Source organism: Wyeomyia smithii, chromosome 1 (genome assembly GCF_029784165.1).
Source record: "Wyeomyia smithii strain HCP4-BCI-WySm-NY-G18 chromosome 1, ASM2978416v1, whole genome shotgun sequence".
NCBI lineage: Eukaryota > Metazoa > Arthropoda > Insecta > Diptera > Culicidae > Wyeomyia > Wyeomyia smithii.
In genome coordinates this window covers 141420102-141437300 of record NC_073694.1, presented here as the reverse complement: position 1 = coordinate 141437300, position 17199 = coordinate 141420102, and the positions used below count along the sequence as shown (strand labels likewise).

Genomic DNA, 17199 nt, shown 5'->3' with positions numbered 1-17199 from the left:
CCATCCTGCATTTTTGATCAGAAGTTTTTGTGTAGTGTCAAGTTTTAATAAAAATCAAATTTAAAGGAAACCTTAATTATTTTTCAATTTATTTAATCATTACAAAATTAAGTGTCAATATTCTAACTTTTTGTATCGTTACGTAACTTATTTACAAAATTAAACATGTTTTTTTTTTTTAAATTTAAATACTACAAGGCATACAGCCCTAGGGTTGTATGAAATGGTGACGTGGGACTAAATACTGTTATTGCTGAAATTACAGACAGAATAAATTCGTTTGTTCAGTGATTTACGTATTTTAATTCTGACATTTCCTTATTTTTTTCAGGAATATACTTAATTACACTCAAAAGAACTTCATTTACATCCGGTGATCCGGTGCCTGTGGTGTTTTTTTTGTTCAAACAGCATTCATCAATTACAACGAAGGTAAAGTTTAAAAAGATTCATTTTTTTTGCTTCACAAGTTTGTTACTTTTGCCAACAATTACATTCACTGTATTACGAAGACAGCTAATATAAGTATACTATTTTATTTGTAAAGTAAAAAATAAAAAAAATACCGTGAAACGGGGCGAATAGAAACAGTGGGGCGAATAGAAACAAAACTTTCGAACTTGAAAAATGCGTTTTTAAGTCTTCGATTACATTTTAAAACCATGCAAAAGATATTTTCTTGGATAGTTCAATAGTAAACAAGTCCTGCAAACCCATTTTTGGGTTGGCAGCACTACTGTCGGTTTGCTCAAAAACATGCAAAATGGGGGCTCAAATTTTGAACGTTTCCGAGTACCAAAAAATTTTGTCTGTGGAAGCCATTCTGCTTCACTTAGAACTTGTTCGTGTGATATACTGGGTCGGTAGTTAAGCATTTCAAGTTTTTACGGTGAATTAAAGAATTGCCGTAAGGTATTCATCACCACGTTACCTATGTTTCGTGGAAAACTCGCGGTTCTCAGATTAACGGGGCGAATAGAAACATCGCCGTAGCTGCTATTTTTTGTACCAAAACATGTGGATTTGAGAAATGCTATAATGTTTTATATGTAAAATGATGTCTGGAATATGTTTTGTGAATTTTCAGCCCATCATGATCAGGACTTACCAACAAAAAAGTCTAAAAACGTATTCGCTCCGCCTGTTGCTGTTGAGATTTTACGCAAAAAAAGCTGTTTCCTTGTCAAGCGGTTACGAAATATAGAATCAACTACTCTGTGATAAATCGGATGTTACCTTTAGACTTCAATCCAGTAGACAACCACGCTAGTTTCTAAAAACGTGATGAAAGTCTGATTTATCTGCTGCATGATGCTCGACATGGACTGACCCGAGAGATATGAATCAAGGTTTCAGTTCCACCAAGACAAAATGCTCCCGGATGTCGCGTCCTAGATAAAACACCGAAAGATGCCAGACCGTTGGAAATGCTTGACCCATCCCCGAGTCCTTCTGTTCCTAATAAGGACTGTAATAGAACATATTCATTATAAGATAACAAACATGAAGTAATGAACCGAACTTTTATACTATTTTGATATTTAAAATAGTTTTCTTGCCTCTCATATCAATAAATATGATGCAATTGTTCTGTTCTCTTCAAATTAAAACTTGAATTTTCTATCAGAACAAGGAAAACGTATTTTATTGGCGAGTGTTTCTATTCGCCCCGTTGCGGGGTGAATAGAAACATGCAACATTTTTTTCAATAAAACAATGAATTACTTATTTTATCAAAATTACACCCTTAATAGAGGGAGGCAAGACCCATGTTTTGAAACTTTTATACTCATTCTATACATTATAGTATTTTTTGTACACTGCAAGATATATCGCAGACTGTTTCTATTCGCCCCGTTTTACGGTATCTAACAATGTTAAAATGTAAAAAAAAATATTCTGAATAGATCTTAGTAAACCGAAAAAAAATCACAAGCACTCGCCGGCTCTTACTCTTCTTTAAATTAGTATTTTTAGGAACCTACTCGTATGATATTATGTCGGTCACGATTATTTGGTGAATATCGAAGATAAAAAATAAATAAAAATAAGGTATAATCGTTGCAAAAATGTTCAATTCTTGTTGAGTAATTCATGGTTTTTATGGTAATCATATTCATGAGATTAACTTACTACAAATATCAACGTAAAATATCAGCTGATAAACCTATTTTTAAATTGTAGGGGAAATGGGGCAAACCGACATTTTGCTGACATTTTACGTAGATCAGACAACTACCATTCGATTTCTGTGACTTTTTTACTCAAAATAAGATATAATTTGACTACCATTTTAAGATATTAGCGAATCGTTATTATTTTGCTTTGTGAAATATACAAGAACCATGCCAAAACCGGTTTCGTAGAATCACCGTTTTGAGCTCAGTTTTTGTCCGATTTAAGATCTGTTTTTTTTTAAAGATGGGTCAAAAGATGCTAATATGTGGACAAACTCTTGGAATTTTGATATTTGGTCCTAGAACAAAATTGCGTCGAAAAAACATAAAAAATACCGGTTTCTCAAAAATTCAAAATGGCGCCATTGTTGCCCCCTAAGTTGAAATATGTTCAAACTCCGGGAAATTTATTTTCGCATCAATCTTCATCAAAAAATCATACATAGAAGCCAAGGCAAAAAAATTGTTGTACTGTGTTATCAGAGGATTGCTGGTAAAGCGAAACGCTTTCGGAAATATATTGCTTAGAATAAATATTTACATTTACTTTTTAGATAACAATACTTTTTTCACGCGGCTGCTTTTTCGAATTTCTAATCGATCAGAGCAGAAAGCTTCACTCAATGATTCTTCAGTAATTAGACAGCAACAAGAAGAAACCCGTAAAAACCTCTACAAAAAATTTGGATAAATTTTCATTAGAAAAAAAAAAATGTTTCCAATAGGGTGCCCACTTTGATTTATTCAGAAGAGTGTCAGGCAACTAAATTGTCGATCCAAAAATTATATTCCGAAAAAATATTGTGAAGACTGATTTTTTCAAAACCGCTTTTTTTTTCAAATATTTGTTTCATTTCAAATTTTATTTTTAAAATGTTTTCAAATAAAAGTTCATACAATTCTTTAGAAGGCATCCATTGACAACATTTCTCAATCTCTGGACATTGTTTAGACATATCGGTTCATAAAAGAGTGGTTTAAAGACTTCAGATCTTTCTAAATGTTAGTCCAAATAAATTTTAAATTAAAAAGTATACAAAGTTTCTTTGGGAAGTAATACAAATTTTTTAATTGAATTCTAAGGGTGCTACCAGCTCTTCAGTCTAGTCAAGTTACGATATGGCACTAAATATGTCATATGTATATAAAATTAAGTTTTTGTCATTAAATTAGATGAGTTGAGAATTAAAATCGGAAAACAGAAAAAAAATCGATAAACAAAACTACTCAAATGAATATAGTATGAACTTGACACCAACATGGTTGTTGACCAGTGGAATCATTGCGCAATGGGTTATGTACAATATTTGTGTGCAATCGGAGCAAAACTTTTACGATTGAGAAGAACATGATAATTGATCAATGCACAATGATCCATAAACCGAAAGCAAGAGGAAATTTGAGTCTAGAGTTCGATAGCAATATTCTAAAGAATGGCGTGTCCTTCGCAAGTGTTTCTCACACGATTAATAACTCAAACTTTGGCGAATCTCATAGCGATTTTTTTTTTATTTCCTATGAGGCTATCTGGCATCTCTTTCCTGCATCGTAAATCGCAATATCGTTTCTCTATTCCCGCGTTGATTTCTACTGACCGAGTGGAATAAAGAAATTTGTTATTAATGTATACAAACTGAAAATTCACAAATTCTTTCAAGCGTCATGTAGATTAAATTACAGTACCCACTAACAGAGCTAACAAATGTGTAAAATCATCATTATCTCACCTGAGAATATGTACTATGATTAGTTAGACGCCCTCTTTGGCGATTGCCGAAGTTAACAACCCCTACCGGCTGATCCTTCGTCCGCCAATCCGGACAGAAAGTGAAAATTACTAGCCATTGATCAAGGCAGCCCTTCACAATAGTTGTTAAAAAATTTACACTTTCCATTATGCTAATGACCGTAGCAAAGTGATTTTACTGGTTATTTAATCCGAACGTAATCCTTTCGAAAAGGCACACTATTTTTGACTGCAGTATGCATAAATGCGTCTGTGGAATGAAAAACCAAGAAGAGAGAGTGCAGAAAGAGGTATTAGCCGTTGAATGAGGCGTGAAAATTGTTTCCCTCTCTGTCTTCGACGTCCCTTGATGGTTTGGATTCGGCACTGGACGATCGGATTCAGGCTGGAAAAACGCGGTCCGCTCGTGGATGCGTTGTGTAGTTTGTGGTTGCTGAGATGGAAAAATAACATTGGAATCTTTTTCAATATTTGTTGAAAAGGAAAGAAAGCCACCGTTGGTGTTGTCTGTTTTGAAGAATTTGGATCAACCAGCCTTCAAGTGGTTGGTTTCGTTGATCGACCGCACAGACTTTTCACGCTTTGATTGATTTCAGCTTGCCACTGATCTGCTGCTAATGAGCACTGTACTGTTTTTCTTTTTTTTATCCTTCGAAGCCGGTTTGTTAAACTGTGTATGAACTGGCATTTCGGTGGTGTGGGTGGTGAATGATAATGAGACTGACGCTCGAGTAGGAATTTCTCGACATGCACGCGGGGCTAGGATCTTCACCGATACTGAGTGAAGTGATGATGATCTCGAAATTGGTAGTGGGGAGAAAAGGGAAAACTGTGCGATTTGTAAACATGCCTCTTGTCTGCAACCGGAGCGCCGAGGGTAATAGAATAGAACGGAATTAATATACGTGAGTGAATGCTTGTCTCGCTCTCACTCGCAAGGTTTTGTTTTTCCTTGGCAGGCAGTTCCGCGATCCCGTCATCGCTCCACTCCACGCCACCGAAGACGCAGCGGTTGTCGCTGGAAGACGGGTTGTAATGTAGTAGTGGTTAGCTTGCTGATAGTGATAGCTGTTGTGGTACTTGGTGCATGCCAACTAGTTGCAATTGCATTGGAAGATGCACCCCCGAGTCTAGCGTGTGTACAGTAGACTATGTTGATGCACCTGCCGTATGTATAGCTACTCGATTTTCTAGTGCACATATTTTATGCTGTTGGACGTCAGGCAGTTGCCAGGAACACGGTTCAGGGTGGGGAGGAGGAAAACTCTGGGCAGCTGGAAAATGAAAACTCAGCCAGCTTGGCTGGTAGTATATATTGCTTGATCAGGCCGGAGATAGGCACAGTTTGATTTCATTCGTCTACAGTTTTAGAACTATTCCAAGCAGAGAGTGAGAGGTTCCGTGAAACGGTTCAACTTTGTGATCTGTTTTCTCCGCAAAACAGATTTACTCAAGCGCATTAATTAGTGATTAGTTTAGTCCAGCCAGCAAATAGTCAAAATAATGAAGATGTTCAAGTGTTTACTAGTGATAAGCTGCTTGGCTACCGTGTCATTTGCTCACAGTGCATCCGCGGCTCAATCGATCAATTCGAACAAAATTGACGACAGTAATGACCCGCAACAGCAACAGCAAACACCCCGGTCTGGATCTCACCTCGGCGAGATCAAATATCTGTACAAAACTTACCAAGATTGTGCCAACTCAGATGTGTCAACCTGTCTGAAACTGAAGCTGTTCACCATTCTGGACCGAGTGGCGCGATCGCTCAAGGATTTTAAGATCAGCGAAGGTGTCAGATTCGTTCGTGATCAGGAAGTTCCAATCGATAGCACCCCCGTCAAGACTGAGGTTCAACTCGAACAGGAATTACCTCGTTCAATGGACGAGAAGGAGCGCTCGCTGAACTCAATGCTGTTTGATAAAGTTTTATCGTTCTTCCAAACCCATACCCTACAAGTTAGTGCCACTGGAATGGCATTCGTCACATTCGAAAATTAATAATACGAATCCTTCTTTTATGACAGGTCAAATTCCCATCCAGCGAGGAGATCAAACGATCCATGGATGAGGTCCGCGCCGGAGGTGGCGGCCTTGGCGGTGGCGGCTATGGCGGTGGTCTCGGCGGAAACAAGGACAAGAAAAACGGACACTGGATCATGATCCCCCTGCTGCTCGGAAGCACTTTGGTTCCTCTTGCCTTCGGTGCCCTAGCTTTGCTGGCCGGTAAAGCTTTGATCGTATCCAAACTCGCTCTTGCACTTGCGTCGATCATCGGCATTAAGAAACTCATCTCCAGCGGTGGTGGCCATCACGAATCTGCCCATGAAGTTGTGGTATCCGGCGGACATGGTGGAAGCTGGGGCCGTATCGGTTCCGCTCAAGCCTTACCTTATAACGGATACGGACACTACGCTCAGTAAGATCATCTAGGACAACGTGCGTGCCCAACGAAAAAAAAATAAAAGAAGAAGCAGAAAAGCAACACGCTAAGCCAAAGCTTGTGATGGAAGCTCACAATAAACACGTACACCTACACACCTATACGTACACACACAGATAGATCGAGAATCTCAAGACGTTAACTGATGATCGAAGAATGGAAAATCTAAGTTTTTTGTTTGTTTTTGCGTTACCTCACCTATAACTCTCTCTTTCTGATCTGTGACCGACCAAAACGTGAAGGAATGAAATCGTTCCTGCTCCTGTATTTTGAATCAGACCAACTTAGCATTTTTTTAAAATGGTTTTTAAAAACTTGCTAAAATATTTATTTAACGTAATTGTAATTTTATTTATTACACTCGAAGAACTGATTATTTATTTAATTAAGTCTCTTAAGATCCATTTGTAAAAAGCCGAATAAATTAAAATGATGAAATAGAAAAATTATACCTTCGACAAACTCTATGATCCGAAATAACACCAGCAGAAAAAAACAGGTCGACAAGTGTCTTCCTCGAAACCTAGTTATTTTCTATGTACCCCTTTTCCACTCGATAGTTTCCGCCTTTCAGTGTGCGCCCAGGAAAGGAAACATCAATCTAGATTGCAATTTTCCTATCGCTAGCAAGAAAAACGAGTTTCCTATACCACTGGATGTAGCACATCCTCAACTTCACGGTCATTGGAAAAACTGGTACTGGCTTCAATCTCCGATCTCAGTCACTCGGTACCATACACCAGCTAGGACAATCCAGTGTTTGACTTTGTTTCAACGCATTTGATTGCGAATGAAGCTAAGAGCGGATCAACGGAAATCTGGTTGGACAAGACTATCGCGTGCTGGCCGAATGCGGTCCAATAATTCTGCCAAGTTGATTAGCGAAAGTTTAGTTTCGATTCTGTTAATTTTCACTTTAGTAACTGGGTAGACTGGGTGAAAGGGAAATCATGAGTGAATACGAATTGCCTTAGCGCGGTTGTATAAATTATGAGTTGCAATTTAACATACGGCTGCAAGTACCTAGGTGGAAATTATAAGGATGAGTAAACCAAGCGCAAAATGTGCTGCTGATCAATGGAAACAAATCAGCACTGCGTATCGGAAATAATCATATCTTGTTGCATGTGTGCAGGCAATTGAAAGTTTCATGATAACCGTGGTAGTGTTTAATGTTTTATTGTGGCTTTCATCAATAGTTTCTTTATTTACGATGTGTGATTAAAGAGTAACAGCTATTGAGAAGATTATTAGTCTTAACCTTGTGAAAAATGTGGCATATAGATTGCCAATTCAATCTTCTTGAGTGATCCGAAAACTATTGTCATGATGAATGCATATCCCAAGTAGTGGTGATAATCATCATTCCTTAACTCAAATTAGTGGAGATTGAGCATTGCTGGTACAAAACAACTTTTTGTATAAATGAATATGACTTCTTTGGACATATTCTTTAGTTAAGTGGTATGCAGACTTGAAAATGTAGCGTATGACCCGGAGCGGGGGGCTGAATTATGGAATGCTGAGTCCCGCCAACTACACCTAAGATGGCAGCCCCATCAGCAGGATGTAGGTATCACGACACTGGTAAGGTAGCATACCGAAACCTTTCTTCAACCACAAACAACGAGTTTAGAAATACGGAACGGATCAATCGGCAAAGGCCTAGGCCACGAACACGGAAAAAGATTGAGGTAAACTATTGGAAATTGGGTACTTGGAACGTCCGATCTCTCAATGAATCGGCGCTGGCTGGTTTGCTTGCTCGAGAACTACAGTGGCAGGGAGTCGAAATCGCAGCGATTCAGGAGGTTCGGTAGCCAAATTCCGGTGAAAGGGAATTCCGCGCAGTAGACCTTTTTTTGTAAGATTTTTGACCACTGCGTCCTAGCATCGGCTGGACATATACTAAAATTGGATCGATACAGAGAAGATTAGCATGGCCCCTGCGCAGTAGACCTTATTGCACGCACTTCTTTCAACTAGGGGTAAGCGGGGTAAGACCGCCCCTTAAGCAATTCTGTTTATAAAAAAAAAGTTGCGGCTGCAATTTCATTTTTTCTTCGCTAAGAGGTTCTTCTATTCAATACCCGCATTTAAAAAATAAGAACTGAAAATTTTTTGTTTATTTTCCAGCTTTTTTTTCAATTTCAAAAAATCATTGAAAATGTGCAGATCTTTTTCATGCGGGGTAAGCCCGCCCACCAGCGGGGTAAGATCGCCCACCATTTTTCGAGAATAACAAATATTTTTAGGGCCAAGTTGGGTTGGTTTTATCGGTATAGTGTCTTTGACAAAGTTGTGGATGTTTTTTTTTTCTTTTTTGATAAAACATACCTACACTGTGAAATATCTGATTTGATGTTTAGGTAACTCTTTGTTGTTTTCAAAATACATAGATTTTTCAGAATTGGGGTTTTTCAAGATATTCAATTTATAATAAACCTGTCTTTAAGCTAAAATTACAAACTCATCATACCTGTCTGTATGATTTTTTTGAAGACTTATTATGTATAGAGTAATAATAATAATTATTGATTTTTTGTTCATATTTTGATTTTTTTTATGGTTTTTTTGACGAACGAAATTACCAACGACGCCCAAGAAAAAATCTTTACAAAATTTGAGCTATAAATATTTCTATTACTCCATGATCAAATAACCATCAAATTTTAGCTTACCTTTTGTAGATTCTGCAGGCAAAAACATCATTTTTTTTTAAATAAATTAAAATGAAAATTTAATTTCTATTTTTATATCATTTCTTTGATTTTTTTACAGTGTATTCTTTTTTCGGAAGTAAAAAACTGCTATTTTAAACTCTGCCGGAGAAGTCATATCGATCAAACAAACCGTCCTGGCTCTAAATTTTTTTTTTGTTCATTAATACCATTTTTACACAAGTTTACTTTTTTCAAAAATTAGTCGCGGTAAAAAAAATGTCTAGAAAAGCTTCTACCAAATCGGAAATGGATGTCTTATGTGGCTTGAAATTGCTTTACTGATCCTGTAAATATTCCCTTTGTAGTGTCGAGGCATTTGGGTCTTGAAGTAAAACAACAAGCACTTGTATACGTGGCGGTTTTACCCCATGTATAGTGGGCGACTTTACCCCCAGTGGAGCATTTTCATATTCCATCGAAAAAGTAGTCAAAATTACAAGATTACTCACGGCCTTCGATATTTCCGAAAGAAGACAGATTCAGGCAAGCGGTTAAACGTATATTCACGAATAAAATAATAGATTTTTAGACAGAAAAACCTTAAGTCCCGTTGCCGCAAAACAATAGCGCGTTGACTGGTTGCCAGCTGAAAGGTTGTTTTTAATTATTTCTGTGACGGTCCGCGCACTATCAAAAAAGAAAGGGGTGCAAAATGTTATGTAATTATACTGTAATAGACATGTTAAAGAATTTTTTCAATTATTATATAACTTGGTAGTAAAATCACGGTGGGCGGTCTTACCCCGCTGGGCGGTCTTACCCTGTTTACCCCTACCACATCTACTACAGTGGCGGCAAAGCAGCGGAACGGGGCGTCGGTTTCGTAGTGCTGGGAAATCATAAAACAAGAGTCATCCGATGGAGGCCCGTGGATGACCGTATATGCGTGTTGAGGATTAAGGTCAAATTCGCCAACTACAGTTTAATCAACACCTACGCACCGACAAACGACAAATCCGATGAAGTCAAAGATGAGTTCTATGACAAGCTTGAGTGAATCTATGACGAGTGCCCAAAACACGACGTAAAAGTCGTCATTGGAAACGCAAACGCACAGGTTGGGAGGGAGGAGTTCTTCCGTCCGGTCATTGGAAGGCATAGCCTCCACTCGTCAACCAATGAAAATGGCCTGAGGCTAATAAACTTTGCCGCGGCCAGAGGAATGGCCATATGTAGCTCCTATTTTACACGTTTGAATATTCGGAAACACACCTGGAGGCATCTAAATGGAGAAGCCTGCTCCCAGATCGATCACGTACTGACTGACGGTCGGCACTTTTCGGATGTTACTGATTTTAGGTCTTTTCGGGGACCAAACATTGACTCTGACCATTATCTCGTCGTTTGTAAGATTCACGCATGGTTTTTGACGCGTTTCAACATTCAGCGGTTGAAAGCTGATGGCGTGGCAGCAGAATACGCCAAAGAGCTGGATCAACGGATCGCAGAACAGCAGGAGGAAGGAGTGGAAGGCATGAATGAGCTGTGGAGCAGTATCCACGGCGCCATCGAAACGACTGCGAGAGAGGTGGTAGGTACGACGAGTGGAAGACAGCCTAATGGCTGGTTCGATGCCGAGTGCCAGAGAGCGACAGATGAGAACAATGCCAGGTGCCGCATGCTCACTGCGGCTACGCGTCAGAACAGAGAGAGGTACAGGGTGGCAAGAGCTGCCGAAAGTAGAACTCACCGTCGGAAGAAGCGTGAGTACGAGGAGCAGGTGCTCGCCAGCGCAGAGGACAGCTATGCTCAAAACGACGTGCAGAGAATCTATAGAAGTGTCAACAGAGTCAGAAGCAGGAATTTTTACGTGCCGGTCATGTGTAATGACAAGAATGGCAACCTAATTAATTACTGATAAACCAACGGTTGCAGCCAGGTGGAAGAAGCATTTTCAGGCGCTATTGAATGGTGAGGAACCGGATGAGCAGAACAGGAACAGGATGACGATTATGAGTGACAAACAAGCTGTGGAGCCACCAACACAGGAGGAGGTGAAAAAAGAGATTTGTGAGCTGAAAAACGGCAAGGCCGCTGGGAAGGACGGTATCCCGGCCGAACTTCTTAACGCATGAAGCGAGCAGCTGTTCTATGCGATCTACCAGATAATACTAAGGATTCGGCGGGTGAACTAATGCCGAACGACTGGTTGGAGGGCAATCGATTAGATTGTGGCAACTATCGAGGCATAACGTTGCTCCATCCCGCATATAAAGTGATCTCCCGTATCCTGTTCTTCAGATTGAGACCGTTAACGGAATCCTTTGTTTGCGAATCCCAGGCTGGCTTTCGACAAGGGCGTTCCACGACGGATCAAATCTTCACCCTGCGACAGATCCTCGATAATTTCCGGGAGTACAACTTACCGACTCACCATCTGTTTGTGGATTTCAGGGCGGCATATGACTCAGTGAAAAGACACGAGCTGTGGCAGATCATGTTGGAACACCGTTTCCCTACAAAACTAATTCAGCTGAGTCGTATGACGCTGGAGGGATCGATGCATGCGGATAGCTGGCGAGACATCAGCCACGTTCGTAACGCTGGATGGACTGAAGCAGGGGGATGCGCTCTCCAACTTACTGTTGAACATCGCTCTTGAGGGTGCAGTACAAAGAGCAAACGTGGAAAGAAACGGTACGATCATCACGAAATCTCACATTCTTCATGGTTTTGCGGACGACATCGATATAATCGGTTTCAACCGTAAGGCCGTGGAGGAGGCCTTCGTACCTTTTAAGAGGGAAGCAGCGAGATTGGGACTTGTCATTAACTCTGCCCAAACGAAGTACATGGCAGCTGGCAGAGAGCGTGGGAGTCCCTGTGGTGTTGGTGCTGAGGTGGAGATAGATGTGAAACGATTTGAAGTGGTTGACGAATTCGTTTATCTTGGTACACTTGTGACATGTGATAACGATATGAGCCGTGAAGTGAAACGACGCATTGCAACCGCGAACAGGGTCTTCTACGGACTGCGTAACCAACTAAGGTCTCGTAGTTTGCAAACTCGCACAAAACTAGCGCTGTATGGGATGCTGATACTCCCGGTAGCCCTTCACGGACATGAAGCATGGACGCTGGATGAAGCTGATCGACGAGTGCTCGGTAAAGTGGCGATAAACTGGAAGATGGAGTGTGGCGCAGACGCCTGAATCACGAGTTGTACCAGGTATACAAACATGCTGATATAGTGAAGGTAATAAAGCGGAGCAGGCTTCAGTGGGCTGGACATGTAGCCAGAATGCCTGACGAGAGAGCTACCAAAACTATCTTCAGTAGAGAACCAGGAAGAGGCCGTCGACTCCGTGGTAGGCTTCGCACGCAGTGGATGTGCGCGGTGAAAGAAGATGCACGATCTGCTGGTGTACGAGGAGACTGGAGAACGGCTGCCCAAGACAGAAGAAGCTGGATTTTTGTTCGGCCCTAGACCGGTGAACGGTCCGTTAGCCAACAAAGTAAAGTAAGTAAGCTCTACGGAAGTTTTTGATCTATTGCTTACGTCGATCTATTTTTACCGTTTTTAGCAGTGCATTCTATTTTTTGGCTGCTGCATACTTACCAAACTCTTCTCTGTTCTTCTCTTTGTAGTGGGCAAGTGAAGTATCGTGAGAAAAGTTGCTTTGCACAGTTTAGTAAAACTTTTGCCCTGCTAAATGCAGTGTTTTTTGTAGTTATGACTAGCTTCCTTTCCTGCACTGTTACCCAACTCGATTGGTTTTTGTACCAACGACGCTATCTTTCTGTCAAATCATATTCCGATGAAACTACGCACATCGTTCACAATCATGCAATAAAATTGTCTGAAAATCCAACCAAATTCTTAAGGAATTATTACTTAGTAAAGTTGAAAACGGATATAGGATCACTCGGCCCGGAATGAAGTTGGCCGTGAAAAAACCGATAGAGCTGACAACAGTCCAGCCTGAGTGAAAATGTGAGAGATGTAAAAATAATGCCTACTTGAGAAAAGATGGCGTTTTTTTTTTCAATAAGAAAATCGCCCGATTAGAATAAGTGGCCTGAGCGAGAGAGAATGACGTGTTGAAAAACCGTCTGAGGGAGAGATACAAATAGTCGTGTGACCGCCATAACTTCCCCACAACTTGACAGATTCTCTTAGTTTTGCGTACCCACCCACAAATTGAAGGTGTCGCTACCATACGTAAACAGTTGGATCGTCCGTTTTTGGTGGAACAACTTTTTTGCATAAGAAAATAAATTTTCGTATCACTGGACGTGGACGTCAAAAGCACATTTCAAATTTATGAAGAAAAAAAGAAGCACATTTCGCTCAACATTTGATTTAGACGTAATTTCGATTGTATTGAGTTTGTAGAACAATTTTAGAAGATTCAATTAGTTTGAAGCTTAAAATGAGAGAATAAAAATAGGTAAAGATGAAAAAGAGAGAAATTATGATCATTGCATACCTTGCTCTGAGTTTAGGACAAGATGTGACAAGAAAAACCAGAAATCTCCCAAATTCTGTCAAAGTGAAAACTCTCTCTGATTGGTCGATTTTATTTAGCGCGCTATCAAATATAATTACTAGTCAATCACTGCAGAAACTATCGATATGTTTCGTTACAATGTTTCTGTTCAGGAAGTGGATGAATTGCGTTTGGTTGACTAATTTTTCGATACTTTCTCATACACCGGACTGTGTAATATGTGTGAAAATTAACATTTAAAATGGTTATTATGTTTTGAAACTAAGCGTGATAAACAATTGCTGATTCGGTTAAAACTACTAGCTGAATATCAAATATTAATTAAGATTGTTCAGATTTTTCTCGATCCTATATGTTTTCTAAATTCGAGTAGATTTATTTCGGATTTCAAGCAGTTTTCCAGTTGTTTCAGTTGTTTTTTAACATCTGGCATCTCTGCATCAGACGGCAATGGAATGCACTCTTTGGGCTATATAAAGCCAGCTTATGCTCAAACCAATCAGTTTGCTACTAGCGGCAGTAGCGTTTCGTTGCAATACTTGCATGGTTGCATTTGAGAGACATCGTGAATTCTTTGAATGATATACGCTCTTTTCAATGTTAATAACTTTCATTCAACACTTTATTAGTGTAAAGCTCTGCAAAATAATGTTGTGACCCTGGAAAATTTGAAATGAGAACTGGGATCGATCTACGACCCAATTATATCATCACGGTTCTGGCGATACTGACACAAGTTACTTAAAAGGTTCCCCACTATACGGTGCAACCTTTTTATTATATTCTACTCTTAACTCGAGGGCCATGATGTTACTCCTCAAGAAGCTTACGCGGATTCACCTCAGCCTTAAGAATGACTCATGAAAAAATACAGAGATCTAGAAACACCCTGAAACAGAAATGTAGACGGCTAAAGAAGCGAGTGGAATTTTCAGAGCAGCACTAAAGGAAGCTCATGACCGAAACTTTATTTCTCAATGTGCTACAGATCACTTGGAGGTACAACATTCAATTGTTTTATTTAATGTTTTTTATTTCATTTTACAATTTTGAAGGCTTATTGTGAAAATAACACACTCTTGGAAGAGTTGAGCTCTGCCAATGGACGAGGTCAAGAGTACAATGAAGAATTAGAGTCTTTTGCTGTAACTCTACATTATTACTCGCCAAGAGGTTACTCATTCGTTAGTCAGTCATTCGGTAGCCGTTTGCCTCTCTTAAAAACCCTTACTTGATGGTATCGATCAATCGATGGAGAACCAGGCATAATGTCGGAGAAATATCCATTCGACGGCATGTTGAATGGAATCATCGTACGAAAACTTTTGAAGGGACGGTGCAATACACTGGATACCTTCTAGAAGCTACAAACGAATTACCTGCAGCGAAAGACGCGATCGTGTTCATGGCCACTGGAATCAAACAGAAATTTAAGATTCCTGTTGGATATTTTTTCACAGACTGACTAGACACGCAACAAAAAACCTGCCTTATCACGACGAATCTGACATGAAGTAGGAATTACAGTCATTGGCCTTACTTTCAACGGACTCAACACTAATATTAGTACTGCTAATGCGCTTGGTGCTTCCTTGAAGTTGGACGAAAGTTTCAAAACTAACTTCGATCATCCGTGTACTGGTGAAACCATTTACATTATTATGGATGTTTGCCATATGCTGAAGCTAGTTCGAAATACACTGGCAGCGAAAGGTAGATTTAAGGCAAGTTCAGGGTTCGTTGAGTGGAAACATATCACCATGCTTAATGATCTACAAAATTTGAGTGGAATGAAGTTTCCCCGTCCCAACAGGTCAATTTATGTTTGCTTCCATGAACTAAGACTAATTTGATGTCTTGAAGGTAAAGATTTTTCGAAAAGCTCGAAACAACAATTTCTAAATCTGCTGTTAGAGAGCAAAATCATTTCAAATCGCCTGGAAATACGCGAAAATTTAATCGACCATTTTTGATTTGAATGAAACTTTGCGCACGTATTTGGCTTAGCAAACTGAGCATTTTTCACAGATGGAGAGATTTTTTACACCCATGAGTTACATTCTAAAAGGGCGTATGCCTTTTGGCATAGGTTTTATTCGAAGCATTGTAGCCCAGAAACCGTTGGTTGTATAGAAAAACTGTCTGAGAATGAGTTTTAGGAAATTAAAAATGCACCATAAAAAAATATACACTGTACAAAAAAAAATATTTTTGACCAAAAAAATTAATAATAAACAATAAATTTCAATTTAAAAATAAAATAGTTGAATTTTTTTTTTAATTTTATTTAAAAGAAACTTGACGTTAATACGCAACTTTAAAAAAAAGTCCAGGATGGAGAAATGAAAAATACTTTTTTGTGGTAGAATAATTTTTTTATAAAAATTCTAATTTAAACATTTTTCAAAATATATGTTTTCTGATGATTTTAAAAGATGAAGAGAGTCATTTTGAATCAAAAAGCTCCTGGTAGTAAACATTCTAAAGGCATCGGTTTTCGAGTTATTTTGAATTTAAGCTCGAAAAATTATTAATATTTCGGAAAATACACGTATTTATATTTTATATACATCATAAGTAAATGATTCGTCATCTTTTGAAAACAGCTTCTTCTGTATCTTATTTTCTGAAATCGGAACAAAAGAGTAATACTTTTGTGTGGCAGCTATTATTATAGATTTTTTTAAATATTGCTCCATTCTGTTACTCCTTGTTCATATTCTTCATATGATACCCAACTAAATGACATTTTTGATGAATTTTTATTGCTTCTCTGATTAGACCAATCATACAATTCTTTTGCGCTTGTAATGGGATGTTCATGTTTTTTAGCTAAACTTGCATTTCTCGCCATTCGTTTTAATATGCCACCAATTGCATCGCATGGGCCTTTACCATGAGAAGTCGCAAAAAAATGCCACTCTGCATCGACGTTATATTTTGTTTTGAACTTGCAAAGTTTTTTTCTATTTTTATATTGTGAGGCAGCTCCATCAGACATTAATATCGCTTTTTTCAACTGTATTGTTGTTTTCAAAAAACTCATTAATTTGGCAATGAACACCTGAACCGTAACAGTATCATGATGGAGTACTTCCGATATTATGATGAAGCTGATATTCTTAAGTGTTCCAGATTCTGAATAGTAAACAACGAAGGGATGAATGGTGGCTTGACTATTATTCCAATAACTACACGAATCACAAATTGATAGAGACGTATTAAAATGAGCTTGACAGTTCAATATTTTTAATTTTGCAATAACGTTTTCGTTTAATTTCCGTAAGCTTGATGAGCACCGATGATCAGGAAAGGGTTTACAGCGTTTGGACTAGTTATTGGTTGCGTACTTTACAAAAAGTTATTATTAGTAAACAAGTAGGTAGTGTTGCACAACAAGCATCTTTTTTTAGAAAACATTCGGCAAGGGGGAAATTGTAGATAGGCTAAGGTTTAGCGCTTGAGTTATTTATCCAATCGTTATGTTGTCAAAGATTGAATTGAATATTTTTGATCAAGCATTCCAACGAACGTATGGTTTATGCTCGAGAACCATGGACAAATTAAGAAAAACGTGTATTTTCCGAAATATTGATTATTTTTCGAGCTTAAATTCAAAATAACTCGAAAACCGATGCCTTTGGTATGTTTACTACCC

General features: G+C 38.8%; 1 protein-coding gene and 1 pseudogene across 1 annotated transcript; both read left to right on the top strand.

Moving 5' to 3' along the window:
• The first annotated feature begins 5250 nt into the window (after positions 1–5250).
• Positions 5251–6816, top strand: LOC129719051 (uncharacterized). Its single transcript, XM_055670413.1, has 2 exons — positions 5251–5883; positions 5952–6816. The coding sequence occupies exons 1-2, from the start codon at positions 5428–5430 to the stop codon at positions 6345–6347; spliced, it is 852 nt and encodes a 283-aa protein (XP_055526388.1). The 5' UTR covers positions 5251–5427; the 3' UTR covers positions 6348–6816.
• Positions 6817–8251: 1435 nt separating this feature from the next.
• On the top strand, positions 8252–8346 carry LOC129719245 (U6 spliceosomal RNA; annotated as a pseudogene).
• The last annotated feature ends 8853 nt before the right edge of the window (positions 8347–17199 follow it).

Coding starts and splice junctions, on each gene's coding strand:
- LOC129719051 (XM_055670413.1), top strand. CDS start 5,428: ATGAAGATGTTCAAGTGTTTACTAGTGATAAGCTGCTTGGCTACCGTG. Junction 5,884..5,951: donor TCCAAACCCATACCCTACAA/GTTAGTGCCACT, acceptor CTTTTATGACAG/GTCAAATTCCCATCCAGCGA.